General features: G+C 48.9%; 3 protein-coding genes across 3 annotated transcripts; 1 reads left to right on the forward strand and 2 right to left on the reverse strand.

Annotated features, from left to right (window-relative positions):
- Positions 1-376: 376 nt before the first annotated feature.
- TSSK2 (testis specific serine kinase 2) lies at positions 377-1,348 on the forward strand. The gene has a single exon (XM_009977837.1). It carries the CDS (start codon positions 377-379, stop codon positions 1,346-1,348), a length of 972 nt encoding a protein of 323 aa, XP_009976139.1.
- Positions 1,349-1,891: 543 nt separating this feature from the next.
- ESS2 (ess-2 spliceosome associated protein) lies at positions 1,892-11,184 on the reverse strand. Its single transcript, XM_086623438.1, has 10 exons — positions 11,023-11,184; positions 10,516-10,684; positions 9,463-9,558; positions 8,674-8,840; positions 6,623-6,740; positions 5,828-5,961; positions 5,584-5,686; positions 4,132-4,241; positions 3,114-3,229; positions 1,892-2,556 (listed from the first exon to the last, which is right to left on the reverse strand). The coding sequence occupies exons 1-10, from the start codon at positions 11,182-11,184 to the stop codon at positions 2,271-2,273; spliced, it is 1,461 nt and encodes a 486-aa protein (XP_086479564.1). The 3' UTR covers positions 1,892-2,270.
- Positions 11,185-12,368: 1,184 nt separating this feature from the next.
- On the reverse strand, positions 12,369-14,360 carry GSC2 (goosecoid homeobox 2). Its single transcript, XM_086623683.1, has 3 exons — positions 14,051-14,360; positions 13,021-13,268; positions 12,369-12,473 (listed from the first exon to the last, which is right to left on the reverse strand). The coding sequence occupies exons 1-3, from the start codon at positions 14,358-14,360 to the stop codon at positions 12,369-12,371; spliced, it is 663 nt and encodes a 220-aa protein (XP_086479809.1).
- Between the last annotated feature and the right edge of the window lie 3,789 nt (positions 14,361-18,149).

An 18,149-nucleotide genomic window follows, 5' to 3' on the forward strand; every position in this document is an offset into this window, starting at 1 on the left:
CATACAGAAAGACAACAGAGAAAATTTCATCTAATGTGAATAATTGTAAACTGACTTAGGCACATTTTGGGAAAGAAAAACCTTTAAGCCACTTCCATCCTGTTAGCAAAACTAAATACAAAGATCATTTTATGAAGAGGGCAGAGCACAACCAGTGTCTCCCAGCGACTTCATGTTAAGTTTTGCCCTGGATGATGTCATCCAGTAGCTTTATATAAGGACTGAAAGGTCCTTCCAAGCGCCCGTTCAGGGGCAGCTGCCTGTGACATCACAGTGACCAGCGCTGGAGTGCCCATCCACCTGCCCACTGCACCACCGCGCCAAGCAGCTGCCATGGCACGTGGCCACACCACCTGCCACCACGCATGATGCACCCATGGATGATGCTGTGGTGCTTGGAAAGAAAGGCTATAGACTGAACAACACGCTAGGAGAAGGCTCTTACGGCAAAGTAAAATCCGCCTACTGCGACCGGCTGAAATGCAACGTGGCCATCAAGATAATCAACAAGAGGAAAACTCCTCAGGACTTCCTGGAAAGATTTCTGCCCAGGGAAATAGAGGCCTTGAAACGTTTGCACCACCCTTCAATCATCAAAACCTATGAGATTTTTGAGACATCAGCTGGGAAAGTATACATTGTGATGGAGCTGGGGGAAAAGGGAGACCTTCTGGACTACATCAACACCACAGGAGCTATGGAAGAGGATGTTGCTCGCATCAAGTTTCAGCAGTTGGCTTCTGCTGTCAAGCATTGCCACGACTTGGACTTTGCTCACAGGGACCTGAAATGTGAGAACATCCTTCTCGATGAAGGCCTCAACGTCAAGCTGTCAGACTTCAGTTTTTCCAAATTGTTGTCTCGGGATGAAAACGGCAGAACTATTCTCAGCAGAACTTTCTGCGGGTCTACTGCATATGCAGCCCCTGAAGTGCTACAGGGCATTCCCTGTGACCCCAGGATTTGTGACATATGGAGCCTGGGTGTCATCCTGTATACAATGGTCTACGCTTTTATGCCATTTGATGATTCCAATGTCAGGAGAATGATCCATATTCAGAAACAACACAGAATTCACTTCCCCAGCTCAAAACCCCTGACTGTAGAGTGCAAGGACCTCATTTACCACTTGCTCCAGCCCGATATGTCTCAGAGGTTGTGCATAGATGAAGTTTTGAAACACTCATGGTTGCACACTCCAAAATCCACAATCCCTTCCCCTCTACCAGCTGCAGAAGAAGGTGAGTGCTCCCAAAATCTGCATGAAGGAAAGCCTGAGTACAAGCAGCAAGCCAAATCCCATTCTGCAGAAGGGGAGGGAAAGGAGAAGGAAACAGGCTCCTCTTAAGGATGGCTGGTTTTAATACATTGTAAGGTTGGTCTAATTTGACACGCTGCTGGTTCTCAACTTCAGCTTCTCTGGACCCTTTCAGCAACAGTCCTTGTCTTTTGTTTTGCAAAGTACAGCAACAGAAGACACGGTACCTCTGCTGAGGTGAATGAGTAGCTTAACACTATTATGTTCAGCTCTGCTGACACTTATGAGCTCTTTAACACTTGGGGTTCTCAAGTTTCTGACTACAGTGGCTGCAGAATTCACACATGCATCGACAGCAGGTTATTAGGAAGTACGAACTGATGTCTGAAACCATATGCATACTGTTTTCATATGTACCAACTCTCTTGATAGGCCCACCCTACATCCAAGAGCACCAGTTTAAACATCACTTAAATTAAAGAGAAGCTCTCAAATTCTGGGTCATGTCTCAGTATATACATGGTTGTATCCCCTCTTCTGCAAAGTACAAAACCAAAAGTTTGACAAGCTGGAAGAAAGTCCAGTTCGACCTTTTTAGGAATGGTTACCACATTTTATAAATAGATGTATCTGTACAGAAACACATTTAAATGCATGGCCATCTTAAAAAGAGAAATACATCTTAAAAAAAATTATCGCCGTTTTCCAAAAGTCCAGAATCTTCTCTGCCCCTGCAGGAAGCATCCTTTTGCTACAGCAGCCCTGTGCATCCCACCCATGCAGTTCAAAGGCAAGTTATAACACAGCAGGAGGTACTCTGCTTCCAAAGAGCACATCACAAGCTATTTTAACTCTATAGTCTAGAGTAGCGCTGGTCCCAGATTTTGTAACTGCTGGCTTCCATTCTGGCAGCTGCATCTACACACCCCTTACTGCTGATGGCTCACAACATCCAGTTTGCAGACAGCCCAGCACAGCCAGTTCACTATCGCCTTGCTGGTGACTGGAATATTCAGAAGAAATCAGATGCCTTCCTTCTTTTAGGAAGCTGCAGTAAATTGTCTGTGATCGATGTAGTATCCTGAGATACCGGTGTCTGAGACACTGTCCTAGCTTGTGGGGTGCTTGTGGGTGTATGAGGCCCACTTGCTGGGGTCTTGTAACCAGGAGTTCCTGAGTGGGCCGGGGAAGGAGTATAGCTGGCTCGCAGGGCTTTGTCGGTGTATTTACTTGCAGTCCTGTTTACTAGTCTCTGCAAAGCTGGTGACATTGCTGGGCTTAGTCCTTTTGGAGTGAGGCTGGAATAGAATAGAGAGTTATAAAAGACTTTACAGTAAAAATCTGCCATTTATCAGGAAGAGCATAAATGCTCCATTCCACAGGTGAGCTCAGTGTCCACTGCCCCCACAGACCAGGATCCACTGGCTCCAGAAGAATTCTCCCTGCAGGTGAATGCAGCCTGTCTCTCTAGAGACAGAGGCGACAGAGGAACCTCTTACATCCCGCCCAAACCTGAGTGGCACTGCCTGCTTTTTCCTTTGAGCCTGTTCCATCCTTCCCGTGACCCAGCCAAGCAAGTCTTATCACGTCTGCTCTTTGCAACGAGGCAAGACACCGATCCAGATGCGTTGCTGGGTGGCTGTAGGGCAGAACAGTAATGCTGACAAGAGGGAGTATTAGGGACAGCCACCAGCCACCTTCCCTCAGAAATTAAGTTTTTTAATTTCCAAAGGCTTTTAGTTTGACTGTAGCTTTTCCTGCTTCCAGTTATGATTCTTCCCTTTCTACATATGTTGCTTTAAATCTCATCAGACAATACCCATCCCCAGTTCTGCTGTCAGAACGGAAGCCTCACCTGGCCAAGTTTTCTGTCACTTTTCGCAGTGCCTCCTGCTTCTTTGCTCGGTTTTTAGCTGCGACTTCATTGGCCATCTTCAGTCCTAACCTTTCACGGCGCCCAGGCTCCAGGATCTATAAATGCATCACACAGTTCACTCACCAAGGCACTCACATGAGTGCTGCATAAGTAAGTCAAAGCACCTTCACAGTTGGATTCCAGTCCACAGGGATCTAAGCCGGGGAGAAGTGGGGTCAGCCCACACCTCTCTGCTGCTATATAAAAGCCAGAGAGGACACAGAGAGACATTCAACCTGCCTTAGCAAGTAACAAAAATCGTAAAACCAGTTCAGTCAAGGAAGCAGCCATTACCTTTGGCATTTCCTCCTGCTGTCTCTCCTAGACAATGTCACCTGTGTCTTGCCTGGCCTGGCCTGTAGCCAGCCAGCTCTCAGGCAAACACAGACGTTGCTAAACAGCAGGAGAACCAGTCAAAGGCTTCAGAGTCTGACAAAACAGAGGCACATACAGCAAATTACATCTTTCTTAAACCAAGAGTCTCAGACAGCTCACATTCAATGACACCAGCAGGAGACAAGTGGCATGCAGGGTCAGGTGCCATTAGCAAAGCCAGAGTGTCTTTTCTACTCTCAAGTGATACACCTGCCTCAGGCTGTGACAGCCAGAAGATCAAGACAGAGGGAAATCCTACAATTTCTACCCATTCATACATTAAAATCAGAGAAACTGGGCATCTCTTCAGCTTCTTCTGAACGCCCCTCTGTCTGTGCCCATCATCAAATATTGAGTCTCACTCTTTTGCCAAGAGCACGTGTTCCACCTCAGGTATCTCTACCCATGCAGCCTCCACCCTCCAAGCAGAACCTAGATTATTAGTCTCAAGGACTGGGAACACAGCCCAGAGATGCGTCACACTCCCACAACAATGTTAATCTATTAGATACTCACTTGCCTTTCCCTTCTTAGTCCTTCCTCCCACCAAAAGAATGACATGCTGACTCCTGACATTAAATACCTTGAAGGCTGGTCCAGGTGTTCTGTCCACATATGGTGTTTCTGACCCTTCTAGACGCAAAGGGGTGCTTTCAATTTCACCCCATGTCATAAAAGGAGACTCATTCACACCTATAAACAAGTTTAAAAAGTCATGCTCATGCAAGATGTTTGACTATTCATGCACTACAAAAAAAATCCAGAAAAGCTAATTACAAAATGCAGCAAATTCATCAACATACAAAGGAGCCCTTCCACAGCAGAGGAAATCACAGCCAATGTTGAATAGTAACATCTGGTTCCCAGTAAAAGGGCATGACCTTAAACTCACAGGACTGCCTGCAGCTGTGTCACCCCCTAGGTCACAACACCCAAGTGCTTGTCCTTTCCACGTGTTTATTTTTCCATTTGGTGAGCTTTTGCTTAGTGACACTTCCATTTTTCCCTCCACCGTACCAGTCTTCCCCTCTGCTATTGTATGAAAACTCCTTCAACATGGGGAACTATTTAAAAGCAGGGAAATGGGCAGAGGACTTAAGATGTATGTAATAACCAAACATTCCCTCAATTCATCTTGAGGCCAATCTGTACCAAACTGACTGCACCTTGTCTAACAGCTGATTAAGTCACTGGCTAGAAAATCCTGCCGTCCGGGGCTTGGAAAAAGCGTTTACAAGGGTGAAAGGAGGTGTGCTCCAAATGCCACCTACAGGCTTTCTGGAGGAAAAGCCTCAGTATGTTCACCCCGGCATAACAACAGACAACAAAACGTTAACAGCTGGTGAAGAACAGCTAAAAATGCAGATACCACATTTCAACTGGAAGAAAAATAATCAGTTTGTTCTAACTGAAGGTATCCTGCGGCTAATACGTCTGAACAAAAGGAATCTATAATGCACAAATGTATTCAGACAAAGGCAGAACATAGAAAGCAGCAGACCTGGAGGAAAAGAGTAGGTTAGATTGTGAAGGAAGTGAGATATGCCACATCCCTATGAGCCAGGCTGAACTATCACTCACTAAACTACTGGACATACTGACACAAATGCTCCTCATTTTGAAAAACGAGTACCTGAACTTGCTGGAAGGTTAAAGTTTGTGAAATGCTTGAATTCTTATCTTTAAGCTCTAGAGAAGCATCATCCAGGGATAAAACAAGCAGCCGCAGCACCCCAGTTGCCTAGGAAGGCTCACTGCCCTCTTGGTGATTCCTAAGCAATGGCACAGCAGCTGCTCAGAGCCTCTCGGGTACAGCACGACTCCTCTTGCCAGCGTAGCAGACTAGGATTTAAGCACTGCGTTGAGCTGGCACACAGGTACACAGGAAAGTCACCAGCTCATGAGACATATACGGATAGGAGGCTTACCTCCTTGCCTAAACCAACAACGATACCCCAGTGCTAAACAAACAGAGCATCAAAATATCGCAGTAGCTGTCCTCTTACATCAGAAAAAAATAAGAAATCCCTCTTACCGGGGGCAGGAGAAGGCGTAGCCACGTATCCATATCCATTCACTTTTGGAGACTCTTGGGGTATCAGTTCTTTCCCATCTGGTCCCACTTTGCCCTGTTTGTACTGAAATAAAAAAGACAATGTCATTCATGTGGAGAAAGACGTGAGTCAGCTGTATCTAGCACACAGTTCTCCTGGTTGATGAACAACACCAGAGGGCAGAGTCTAACAAGGTTTCAGTCAGAAGAAGTAAAATTATCCCACCTGAGCATTGAGGGCTGCAGCTTGTTGGAGCTGTGATTTGCTCACGGCTTGGCTGAAAGGGTCCTTCACAAACCGGGTGTTTCGATGGACAACTTCCCTGGGCTTCTTAAACACATCGTTCTCATCAGGTACACCTCGAAAAGCAAAACGTCTTTTAAGAAAGGGCTCGGGTAGCACTGGGCCATGTGCTCTAAAGCTCCCAACCAACGTGACACTTGCCACACTTTCCCACATAACAGAATCCATCAGCAATTGCAGTGTATAACTCTAGCAATTTAAAACAAAATTTGCACTAGATATATGCTGTGTAACATCTGAAATCTGTAAATTAAGATCAGATTTATTTTTTTCTTTAAGAAAACAGTCAACAAGACTTTCTTTTCTCCACTTCATTAGCTTGCAGAAATTATCAATTATACATTTATAGCCAAAAAGAAAACTGCTTTTACAAAATGATGTGGTTTTCTACAGCAACCAAGGGGCTAACAAGCTCAAGGAGCACTCTTTGAGCAGAAGCAAAAACAAGTGCTTTCACAATACAGATAATGAGCTTCTCCATGACTAACAGAACATGATCAAAACTTGCAATCGGAGGCAAAGGACTAAGGTCCAAAGAAAGAAAAGGAGGAAAAAAAGAAAAAAAATGTTTAAACTTCACATAGCTGAGCTTCACAGAATAAAAAGTGCAGTATTACTAGTAAGAGCTACCCAGTCATCTACACAAGTGCTGTACGCACTGTTTGGAGTCAACCCATCTAGAACCAATGCCTCTCCCGAGAAGCCTGCGTGCCTCACCTGTCGGGTAATACATGAGAGTGTTTCGAGCTGTGTACTCCCAAGTCTCCAGTCCAGCTTTCACATTCTCCAGAGCTTGCTGCTCTGCTGAAGGAAGTGCCAGGTTCTCATTTCGTCGCTGAAATGGAAAAAATTAAAATTAAAAAAAGGGGAAAAAAAAAAAAAAATCAGGTCTGAAACAGACTCGTGAAATTTTTTATCAGGCATACACAACTCGGAGAGCTCAATCACGAGCTCTGCTATCCACCCTGGCACACTTTGCATCTGGCATGGCACAAGTACTCTCTCTCTCTGGCAAGTGGCATTTGAGAACAATCCTGTTCCCAAGTAAGCCTGCAAACAACAACTCCATATGCAGTTCTGGTATAAAATCAAGCCAAAAAAAGAATTAACTTCTGAGAAAGATTATGTTTATGACTTTGTTTATTACATCTTGTAACAACACTTGTGATGGTGCAATTTTTCTGGTGTTTTTTTTCTCTATCTAGTAATCAAAATTCAAATGAAGTATTCATTGCTAAATAAGGGAAGGCAACATATGACATATATCTAATATAAAGGCAGTCTACAAGGCTTTGGCATGTAACCTTGGCAGAATATTTGTACCATCCTAGTCTCGTCCAAACTGTATTAGCTGAGGTAAGCAGTAACAAAAGAACAGACCCGTATTCAATACTTAGAGAATTTCCAAACATTTCCATAGGCAGTACAGGTATGGAAGAATTTGACATATTCACACGATTACCTGCGTGCTGTCACCAGCATACTAACATCACCGATACCAAAAAGAAAGTAATAGAAAGCAGTCAGCCACCGATAAGTTACTCCATTTCAAAATTCTCACACTAATTAAACAAGACAATTACTGCCAGAAGCTATATATTAAAGACATCAACTGATGTTGTTTTTAATAAGTATTGTCTATATACACTTAAATAGCAGTACTGCCACTAACTACGTTAAATGAGGCATAGCGAAGTTGTTTGCTACACAAACAGGCATGCTGTGCAAGGAAATGCAAGGTCTGAACAGAGGGCTGGCTCACAGGGAGACACACATCAGCACAAAACTGGCTCTGGAAACTTCACCTTGACCTGAAACAAACCCTGTGCTTTGGGAATGTTCTCCTGCTACCTGCCTTTAATTCTGGGTGAAAGCACTCGAGCAAAGAAGATGGATGCATAAGGAGCCACAGAGGGTGTTTTTATTCTAACAGACTCCAAGGGTTTACATTAGCCAGGATAAAAACACAACACTCACTCACAACAGCAGTACGCACATGCATCAGTGCCAACCTTCATTAAAAGGCACTGCAGCTCACATCCATCACTGACACATCTGGCAACAGAGCCAGCTGCTCGCTGCTGATGGAGAAAGATTGACATGGCAGCCCCAGAACAGCTCCTGAACCTCTTACAAAGCTAGCTGGGGAACACAGCACAGCCAGCCACAGGGTACAGCACCGCAGCAGCTGAGTGGACTATCACCGATAATAGAAACAGAAAACTGAAATAAGACAGGCAGTCTAACTGCAAATAATAAAGGGGTCATGGACAAACAGCAGGAACTGTTCTCAGCTGCTCTCCTTTTATTGCTGCTCGTGGAAAAGTGCCAAGAACAGCAATACTTGCACCGAGTGCAATACTTCACGGTCTCAAAGCTTTAGGGAGAGACAGATCCTCAGCAACTATGTCAACACTGGTTTTGCGTTACAGATGGGGAAAAAACAGGTCTGCAAAAGGGAGCAGTGAGCTGTCACAGGACCCAGGGAGCTCAGGCTTAGCTCACATTTACGTGCAATCACCCCGTGCGTCCACTATCCAGCATCAAGACCTTTCCACTCTTATTCAATAATGGGAATAATTCAATAGCGTAACGCAATAGCCTCGTGCTCAGAGCCAACAAATCGTCATCCGTATTTGTAGCAGGATTCAAAACCAGACGGTAAGATAATATTCTATTTAATCCGGCAAGGAAGAAATACAGTGAAACGGTATTTCCCTAGTTTGTCACTTGGGAAGAGCAGAGGTAGAGCCCAGCCGTGTCCCTACCTGGCCGTACTCCTCTTCCGCACTGTACAGCCAAGCATGCTTGACTTTCTCCTTCTCTTTGGCCACTTCCATGATCTGCTCAAATGAAGCATTGTCTTCACTCGTGTGTTTTGCCAAGAAGCTGTCCAGACTGGGAAGTGCATCTTTATCATCTTTTTCTGCTTCTCCTGACAAGAGGAGGGAAGAAGCCTGAGAAAGGTTAATACCTCAGTTTCTATGAGGCTGCTACACACAACTCTTAATCCCTTCTGACAGCGAGCCTTCTACAGACCCACTAATAATTAACATGAAGCTTGGAGAAAAAAAAAATACATATATACATGCAGAGTGCTACAAGAGTAAATTTTTTTTGGAAGATATATAACCAATTTTCACATAAAACCTTTTATGGCATTTATAGCTATTTGTGTTAAAGGGAAAATGCAGAAGTGGCCAGCTGCTAGCAGACATTTTCAATATACTATATGAACAGTTCTGTCCCTACGATCTTTGCTTACTTACAGAATTAATTTCAGGTGACACAAAAAAATTTACTGCCTTTAAAGAGATCGACTGAGTTAAGAATTTAAACAGCCATAAAGAGACCCATAATTGAAAATTCACACATATGATGTAAAAGATTACATCAAGATCAACTTCAGAGTAAGTATTTTCACCTACCAGAAGGTTAAAGGAAACTGCTTAAACATCTGCTAAATACCCAAAATCCTTACAGAAGAGTAAAATACAGCTCACAACAGTATTTTCCTGCTGTTGAAGAATTCAGCCAGAGAACCATCATTCTCCTACCTTCCTCTCCAGTTTTGACGCCAGCTTTGGATTTATTCCCCAGTGGAAGGCCACCTGGATGCACTTCTGGGGTTTCAAATGTGGCTGGAGTAACATCTATGACAGAAAAAAAAAAAAAAGGTTCACATGGTTACTAAAGCATGGAACAGGATGCTGTGACATCTTCCACCCCAATAAGGATCATGTGCCAAACAAGTCACAGAAGACATATGAAGAGAACAACAATTTAATTAAAAAGTTGTGAAAAGACTCCAAAACATTCCATTCAACTCTGTCTCAACAACTAAACAAGATTTTGCTCTCATCTAAGACATTATTTTTTTCCTCCTGGGAAAAATTCACAGGAGAGCTGCAGCCCAGTACACCTGACCCCCTGTCTATAGCTTTTGCCAACAGAAGCAAGCGGTGGCTTAACAATCTTAACCCAGGCCAGGGCCAGCACCTGCAGCAGGGGAGGAAGGGAAACGGGTGGTGACACATGCCCTTTGCCACACAACGGGTAGTTACCTAAACCCCACTGCGAGAGCTCAGCCAGGGACTGGGCTTTAGTACAAGAAACACCTGAACTAGAAGTGAAAGCAAACATACAACAGGGCACTGGATGCCTGCCGTGTGAGCCTCTGATAACCACAAGCTACCAACACCTTCTGTCCTCAATATGTGAAAATCTTACACGTCTGCAGATCCAGCAAGAGCCCCTAAAACTATAATAAGGATTCAAAACATAGCTTAGAGTTTCTGATAGTATAATATTGCACATTAGAGCATGTAACAGTCCCTAGGGAGTAGGAACTTGGCAAAAGATACCTATGAGGAATGGTTATTCAATGGCTGTTTTTCTCAAAACCATTCCCTCAAGAAGGATTTATTAGACACTCGCAAAGAGAAATTCAGCATCGGTCATCAGATACTGCCTACTGCCCAATGTGGTATACTAATTCCCACGCAGTGTCAATCTTAAACCTTTAGAACAAGAACTTTCTGTGCACTTAGATAAACCAGAGCAGTGACATTACATATAAAACCCTTATGCCCCAGTGAGCCAGTTCTTACAGGGTGCAGGTGTGTCCCTCGATGATCTGCCCAAGGAGGAGCCAAACTTGATAGCAATTTGTCTCATTTTCTCCAAGTCACCGTTTTCTTCAGCCTCCAGATACTCCTTCTGCGCTCGCAGCTTCTCCACGTCAGGAAAGAAGTCTCGCTGAATGATTTTCCCTAAACTCTACAAACAGAGAGAGAACTGTGAGGCCGCGCTGGGACACCTCGGAGAGCCGGCTGGGCTCGGGGCCAGTCGCACCCGGCGCAGGGGAGGGCCGGGCACACACGGGCGCTCCGGGCCGAGGCTGGGCCGGGGGCAGCGCGCTGACAGCTGGCGCCGCAGGAGGTGCGGGAGCGCGAGGGGCGGCCCCAGGCCTGTCCCGGGCCCAGGCTCGTCCCGCAGCCGGGGTTACCGCGGGCAGTGGCCGCGCGCGGACCCGGGCCGGGCCCCGCCGCGCCAGAAGCCGCCCGGCCCCGGCGGCAGCAGCGCAGGGCCCCCCGGGCCCAGGCCCGCCGGCCTACCTCGATGTAAGCCTCCTCGTCCAGGATCTTCTTCGAGCGCTTCGTGGCCGGCGGGGCCGCCTCTTTCCCCGCCGCCACAGCGGCGCCCGCGGCAGCCGCCGGCACCGGGGCGGCAGAGGGGGCGGCCGAGGAGGCCGCTGGAACAGCCGCCGCCGCCTCCATAGCGCCGGAGCCCGGACGGCCGCCGAGCGCCCGGATCCTCCGCAGCCGCCGTCGCAAACGGCGCTGCGCCGTGACGTCACGCCGCCACGGCGCGCCGGAACGTCCCGCCCCCCCCCCCCGCCCAGGAGTGACGCGCGGCGGCCAGCGCGCCCCCTGCCGGCCCGGAGGAGCCGCCGGTCCCGCTCTGCCACGACGGCGCCACCTTGGCCCGGGGCGGGCGGCGGCGGCTGCGGGGCCCGAGCTCCGCCGGGCCGCGGGGGGCTGCGGCGGGAGACCGGCCGGGGGCAGCTTCGGGGGCCGCGGCTTGTCCCTGCCGGCGCGGGCTGGGGCCGGGGCAGGGCCTTCGGCACCCGCGGGCCGCACGGTGGGTCCCTCCCCCCTTCCCGGGCAGCGGGAGCCGCCGCTGGGTGCTCGGGGGGCGGGCGGAGGCCCGGCGGCGAGCAGGCGCCGCTGGCGGGCATGGCCGGGCCCCGCCGCCGGCTCTCCGCGGCGCGCACCGAGGTGCCCGGACGGTTTTACTTCTGGCGCTGCTGTACAGGACGGGGATTCTCGTTGGCGCTGCCGGGGCACGGGCACCGCTCGCCCTGGCACGGAACCGGCGCAGGCTGGCCGCAGAGGCGAGCTGGGCGCTCGCCGTGCCACCTGCTCTCCCCACGGCAGACGGATCACCTCCCCCATGGGTTTTGGGGAGAAATCAGTGTTTCTTTGTTAAGGAACGAATCACCTGTTCGGTGGGCTCAGCCCCAAAAGCGACTCTGGATGCCATCAAGGTGCTGAAAATAGGAGACATTCATTTGCAGGATATTTTGTGAATCTACAGTAGTAAAACAAGCACAAATTCTACCTGCACAGACCAAAGACGAGGAGGGGAGTGCTCCCCTTCTCTTGAAGCACACACATCTAACGCTGGTACAGCTGTGTCCCCTGCACGGGCGTTTGGCAGTGGTTTCTGCTTAAGCATCCGGGGGTCATGCCTGGTGACATATTTGTTACATGAGCTATGTTTGGAAGAGAAACCAGGACGTGGGAGCACCATGTCTGCTTTTACCTGTCCTCGTCCTCTAGGAATCACAGAGATTCCCTTTCGCTTCATTAGTCCCCCTCAGGTTACCCCCTACAGAACCTGGCAGCTACGGGAAATGGATGCTCTTGGCATTCATCAGCTGAGATGCAGCCTGCAGCCACTAACAGCTCTCCTCGGGGGGCTTCTTAGTGCCTTGAAGGATCAGCGCCGAAGCAGACGCCCTCTTCTGATGCCGCCACTTGGCCCGCCGGTTTTTAAACCAAACCTAGAAAATGCAAAACGAGAAAAGAACTTTTGCATTTCATATGTTAATTGGAGGGGGAAGTTACCCTCCTGGACTGTACAGCATAAGCTTTAGGATACTGCGACACATTTCCCAATATAAAAGTTTGATACAAAATTTAATCAGTCCCTCCCCTGCGATCCTGCTCAGATACATGTAAGGGGCACAAGGGAGCTGGGCCACCCCCATGGCAAATCCAGAAGTCACGCAGAGCACATAAATAAGGAATATACTCTTGGGTGCAGGGCATGAGCAGAACTGGGCATGTCTGTGTGTTTATATAGGTGATGCTGGGAGAGAGGAAGTGCGTGAGTTTAAGAAACCAGATACAAGAACAGATCAGCCCAGCAGAGCTGATTTATATTCGTCCATTGCTTGCCAAACCTAAACTGGATTTTGTCAAATACCCAGGAATGGTGTTTAAAATGAGATCCTGGGTCTGCAGCTCCTGAAAAAGACAGCGCAATGCCCCTGTCTCTGTTCTTGGGAGCTGCAGCAAACAGCACCTCAGCGAACGGCAGGCTCTCACCTCCACCCTCTCCTCCTTCAAGTGAATGCGATTTGCCAGGTGCTCGCGGGTGATGACATCTGGGTACTGGTTCTGATGGAAAAGTGTCTCCAGGGCCTGCAGCTGATCTTCGGTGAATATGGTGCGATGCCGGCGTGTCCGGCGCTGGATCTGGTGGAAAGTCTGCAGCTGGCTCGGGCTCCCCTGGGGACTCTTGCAGACCCTGCCTGCCGAGTGAAAGAGCTGCACAGGCCAGGGGAACCGGGCATCTGCAAGGGGAGAGGTACAGCAGCAGCGTTAGGGGCAGGGGGCTGAAACGCCTGTCTTGCTCAAGGCAGTTCAGGCCCAAGTTGCATCCAAGTATGTTGTTTGGAAGGAGGCAGCCGGCCAGCTGAGGTGGGTGACAAGCTGCATGATCACCTTGCCAGCAAGAAAAGGGCTTAGAGCACCACTTTGGGAGAAGTGTGCAAGTGGGGAGCAATGCTTGTTCACTTACCAATTGCACTATGGCCAGCTCCAGAAAATAGCTGGAAACTCACAGCATGGTGAGGAGCTGTGTTGCTCTTGAACTGCATTTTCAAGTTTGCTACTTTTTTTTTTTTTTTTTGCTAGGTGCAGTAATTTTGCTAGATGCAACCAAAAACTCTTTTCTGTAAAGGACAAGTGAGGTTCCCCAGGGCTGGTGTTGTCAGGAAGCACAGGTACAGCTCTGTGCATGGCAGCATGACCACGGGACCCCACACTCCACAGAGAATTTCCACTCCTAGACTAGAAGCATCATCCTCTTAGGTGTTTTACACTAAACCAGTAATCTCCAGTAATAAATAGCACCTGCTGCTCTTAGAACCCTGGTAACATTTCAGGTAAAAGTGCCTGCTCTTGGGAGCCATGCTGAGAACAGAGCTCAGCTCACTGAGGCTGGGGTCTGAGACCACCGTGGTGGCAGGCCAGGTGCTACATTGTCACTCGACACCCAGGATTTCCCCTCCACCCAGTGCTGGCACCAGCCCCTCCATGAGCCCTATGCCGTGGATCAAATCCAAACACTCACCCAGCCAACCTGGCGAGTCCTGCAGGAAACGGGCACTCATGTGAGAACAGCAGCAGCAGCTGCAGCCTGCCCCTTCCAGCTCTTCCTCCTCCTCTTCCTCCTCCTCCTCCTGCAGGGAGCTGGCCGGGATGGTCACCAGCTCACACAGCCCCCTGGGTGCACCATCCAAGATGCTCTGGAGGCACAGTGGGACCAGGACCTGGGGGCTCTTCTCTGCTGGGCTGGAGAGGATGTCCTCGATGCTGAATGAACACGGCTTCTTGAGGCCTCTCCTGCCGGCATCGGCATCCGATGCTGGCTCCGAAGACATCCTCTGCCAGCAGCAGCAGCCACGGGAACAGGCAACCCAGGCTGAGCGGGGTTTGCTCTCCGTGCACTAACTCTGGAATGAGGTGTCGCAAGGAAAGAGACAGCTTATGTAGCTTTTAAAATGGACTGGCGAAGCCATCCGGAATTGCTGCTTTGTCTTGGCGTTTCAAGTGACTGTCATTCTCGCAGCTGAGTTTCTATGTTATACACACATGCACTTTTTCTCCTTCTAACCTAGCTGCTTTATGACTGAAACCACCCTAAATATATATATAGAGAGATATAATCCCTTTGGAAAGAAAACCGTAAACCCCCCTGTGAATAAAATAAATTCTAACTAATCTTGGCAGCTTTGAGAAGGGTTAGCATGGATCTAAGATTTAGCTAATCCCACAAAAATGACTGGAGAAGGAAATCTGATTTCTCTATCTCTGGTGTAGATTTGAGGTGGTTATGATCTCCATTGTGCTGCAGCCTCCGATCCAAGGAAGGGGGAGGATAGCTGTTCCCAGCCCAGAAATGGACCAGAGGATTAACTCCTTAAAAGAAGCAAATTATCCCTTTCTCTGGCCAAATGAAAGCTTTCCCATCAAAAGAGAGCTGTCATATCATACAATATGAGAGAGGAGAGAGTTCAGCTTAATAAAAAATCATTTTTAATGATAGCACAGCCTTTGGCAGCACCAGAACTCCCTGCGAAGGTTGATTTATTTTCTGCCGAAAGCAGAGAAATTGCATTTTCCCTCCTTTCCCTTTCCCCCACCTCCGCTGCCCTAATCACTGTGATAATGCAGATACTTTGCATGTGTCCACCACACTCTTTGTAAGGATTCAAAGCCCTTAATAAATTAGATTACTGGCAGCTTGTGGCAGCTCTGTGGCTTAGCTTAGTGGCATGGAGCCACCTCCTCTACAGCTGAGCTGTACCCCCCGCTCGGCATCGGGAAGGGATGGGAAGGGGAGGGTTGCTGCCTGCCATCTCCGTGTGCAGGCAGGCAGGCAGCGAGGTCCTGCAGCAGCTCAGGCAGGAGCGTGGTCTCGGTGCCACAGCTAACGGGCAGTTTGGTGAGCCCAGAGCAGCCGGGACGGCTGGCTGGTGCAGTCAGGCTTCCCCAAAGCTGTGTCAGTTCAATTCCCAATTTCTGCTGTCCAGCAAGAGGAACTGGGGTGAGGCCACGACCGAGAGTGGTGGCTCAGGATGGGAGGGGAGGCTTGGCACCGACCCGCCCGAGGGAAACAGCAAGGCCTGGCAGATGTGATCCACCAGAGGAGAAAGGACATCTTCCATCTTGCGTTTATAACTAAAATGAGTAGCTGGGGTTAAAAATTGAGAAGGTGTGGTTGAGCTCAGGTTGCTTAGGAAAGTCTAAACCCAAGCTTTCTTGCCCTCAGTGTGGTTTAAGCCAAGGTGAGTCGCAAGGCTTGAGGAGCTCAAGTGGGGAATGCTCTCCCGCTTGGTGTTTCTTTGCAGGGAAGAGGAGATACCAGTCCCACTCATGGTACCCTGAGGAGACACACAGGTGACTGCTGTGAAACCACTGCACATCGTGGCACCTCGTGACTTCACACTGAACAGCCCAGAAACCCCTCCAGCATGGCGCAAAAGGAGAGCCAGTCCCCCGGAGAGCCACCTCTCGGTCCCCAGTCTCTTCTCCATGGCCCTGCTTTCTGCCTGCCCGTCCTCAACCTCCTGGTCTCCCACTGCTGGGAAGAGATGCCCCATAGCTGCTCTGCCTGGGACCCTCGGGTCTCAGTAAATCTCACTTATAGCCAAACCACGGTTTTCCTTCCATCCCTTTATTTGCCTCTGCTTCAGCTCTTCTGATGGCATAACAAAAATTATAACTGTGCCCTATGAATCTTTACGTATTTTCTATATGTTTGAAGGGAAGATGCCTTTGTCGCCGCCTGGTCTGGACATGTTCTCTGCTGCCCTGCCAAGGTGTCAGCGCTCCACAGAGGAGCTGGGGATGCTAACGCCAGGGATCACCACGAACTGCTCCCAGCTTCTGTGCCTATACCCAAATGCTGGCACAGGAGATGGACATGGGGCCAGGTTCTGCTCCCCACACCGTGCCGATCCAGCATGATGGCAGGGCAGGCGAGCTGGGACGTGCAGCGGGCAGGCGCAGGATCCGACCCTTTCTGTCCTTGGCTGTAATAATCATAGGCCCGAAGCAGATTAATTCTGATTCCCCATCCTTAACAAAGGACACCTTTGCCTGGCCTCCCCTGCCCGTCCCTGCCTTCCCACCACACATGCACTTAGCCTATTAGGATCTCCGCTGATTGCTTTCTTTCATTCCTCCTATACTTTTCACTTCAGAAAAATGGACTGGTAATACTTCTTTTATCAAAGAATTATGGGATTTAGGACCCAGATCTTACAAAGAGACTTTTGATAGCTGCTGGTAATCAAATCCCAATCAGCAGACACTTCTCTGCACCCTGTTACCGGAGAGGAATAAAGGAAAGGGATTATTGATGTTCTGTTTACTGAGCCTCCAGGAGATATGATCGCTGGGCTATTTCATATTAGAAAAGGGAAGGAAAATAAAACAAGAAAGAAAAAAAAACGCAGACAAGGGAGGACAATATAGATATAGATAAAAAGAAAAGAAACAGGCTCTTATCATTTTCTTATTGGTTAAGGAGATTCCAAAGCCATTATAGAGGATTAGCAAAAAGGTTAATCTGCTTTAGCCGTTCACTTGTCAAAAGTGAATTTATAGGGTTTGAAAATCCATCCTACAGTGAAATCAGAAAAAATCCCCCTCTCTCCCTACCTCTCCCTCCTGCAGGCAGCACAGGGGATGGGAACGGGAGCCTCAGAGACCCCAAAGCATGGGAGCACCCCTCCTCACCTTGCCCCTTCCTGGGTGCTAGCACCCATTGGAGCTCTGGTTTGGCAGCGCTTCCTCCTCTCCCTCATGCGTGTGGGGTGGTCATGGGGCTCAGGGAGCAGAGGAGCAAGTCCAAGGGACGTGACCGTCCTCCCACGCTGCTCTGTCTTACCAGGGGTGAATCCCAGGCTGTTTCGCTGGTTGATATCGGCAGCAGCCAGGGCAAACCTGGACCCGTGACTGGATTTGGGCATCCAGGTTGATTTCTACAGTGGAACCGAGATGGACGCTGCTGGTGAATGTTGCCAAAAACTCCAGGCTGGGACTTATCTGTCCCAGCACAGTGCTCACCCAGGGAGCCACATCTCAGCATTCTGCTGGCCAGCCGGCGCAGACACAGGAGGCCTGTCCCAGCCACAGTCTCTTGGCCTGCCTGTGCCACTGATTCGCCCACCGGCTGATGCCCATCACTTGGCCCAGCGCTAGAAATAACCCAGGGAAGAAACAATCCGAAACCAGCCAGGAGCACTTTCTTAATAGCTGCTGGGTGAAGTTCAGTGGCATGTGTTAGTCAGGACTTATAACTACATTTAATAAAGACACAGAAATCATAGAATCAGAGAATGATTTTGGTTGGAAGGTTCCTTTAAAAGTCATCTAGTCCAACGCCCAAATCGTGCCTGTTAAAATATAGGTCAGCCCTGTGGTGAGAAGAACCCAAATAAAATAATTTGGATTTGATGACAATTAACATTGAGTGTTATAACAAATCTATCTCTCTCTCCAAAGGCCATGCCATCCTGTAGGAAGAAGTGGAGTCCCACCACTGGCTAATAGTGATAATAGGGGTGGTGGCCAACAGGGGTGGTGGCTAAACAGGGATGGTGGCTAACAGGGATGGCGGCTAATGGGGATGGCTAACAGGGGCACTGGTTAAACAGAATGAT

Source organism: Tauraco erythrolophus, chromosome 19 (genome assembly GCF_009769465.1).
Source record: "Tauraco erythrolophus isolate bTauEry1 chromosome 19, bTauEry1.pri, whole genome shotgun sequence".
Taxonomy (NCBI): domain Eukaryota; kingdom Metazoa; phylum Chordata; class Aves; order Musophagiformes; family Musophagidae; genus Tauraco; species Tauraco erythrolophus.

Excerpts from the sequence above, each read along its gene's own strand:
- TSSK2 (XM_009977837.1), top strand. The coding sequence starts at position 377 with ATGGATGATGCTGTGGTGCTTGGAAAGAAAGGCTATAGACTGAACAAC.
- ESS2 (XM_086623438.1), bottom strand. The coding sequence starts at position 11,184 with ATGGAGGCGGCGGCGGCTGTTCCAGCGGCCTCCTCGGCCGCCCCCTCT. Across the intron at positions 5,962-6,622 it reads TCTCATGTATTACCCGACAG|GTGTACCTGATGAGAACGAT; the intron begins GTGAGGCACGCA and ends TTGCTTTTCGAG. Across the intron at positions 5,687-5,827 it reads CTGCAGCCCTCAATGCTCAG|TACAAACAGGGCAAAGTGGG; the intron begins GTGGGATAATTT and ends TTTTTATTTCAG.
- GSC2 (XM_086623683.1), bottom strand. The coding sequence starts at position 14,360 with ATGTCTTCGGAGCCAGCATCGGATGCCGATGCCGGCAGGAGAGGCCTC. Across the intron at positions 13,269-14,050 it reads GGACTCGCCAGGTTGGCTGG|ATGCCCGGTTCCCCTGGCCT; the intron begins GTGAGTGTTTGG and ends CTCCCCTTGCAG. Across the intron at positions 12,474-13,020 it reads TGAAGGAGGAGAGGGTGGAG|GTTTGGTTTAAAAACCGGCG; the intron begins GTGAGAGCCTGC and ends TGCATTTTCTAG.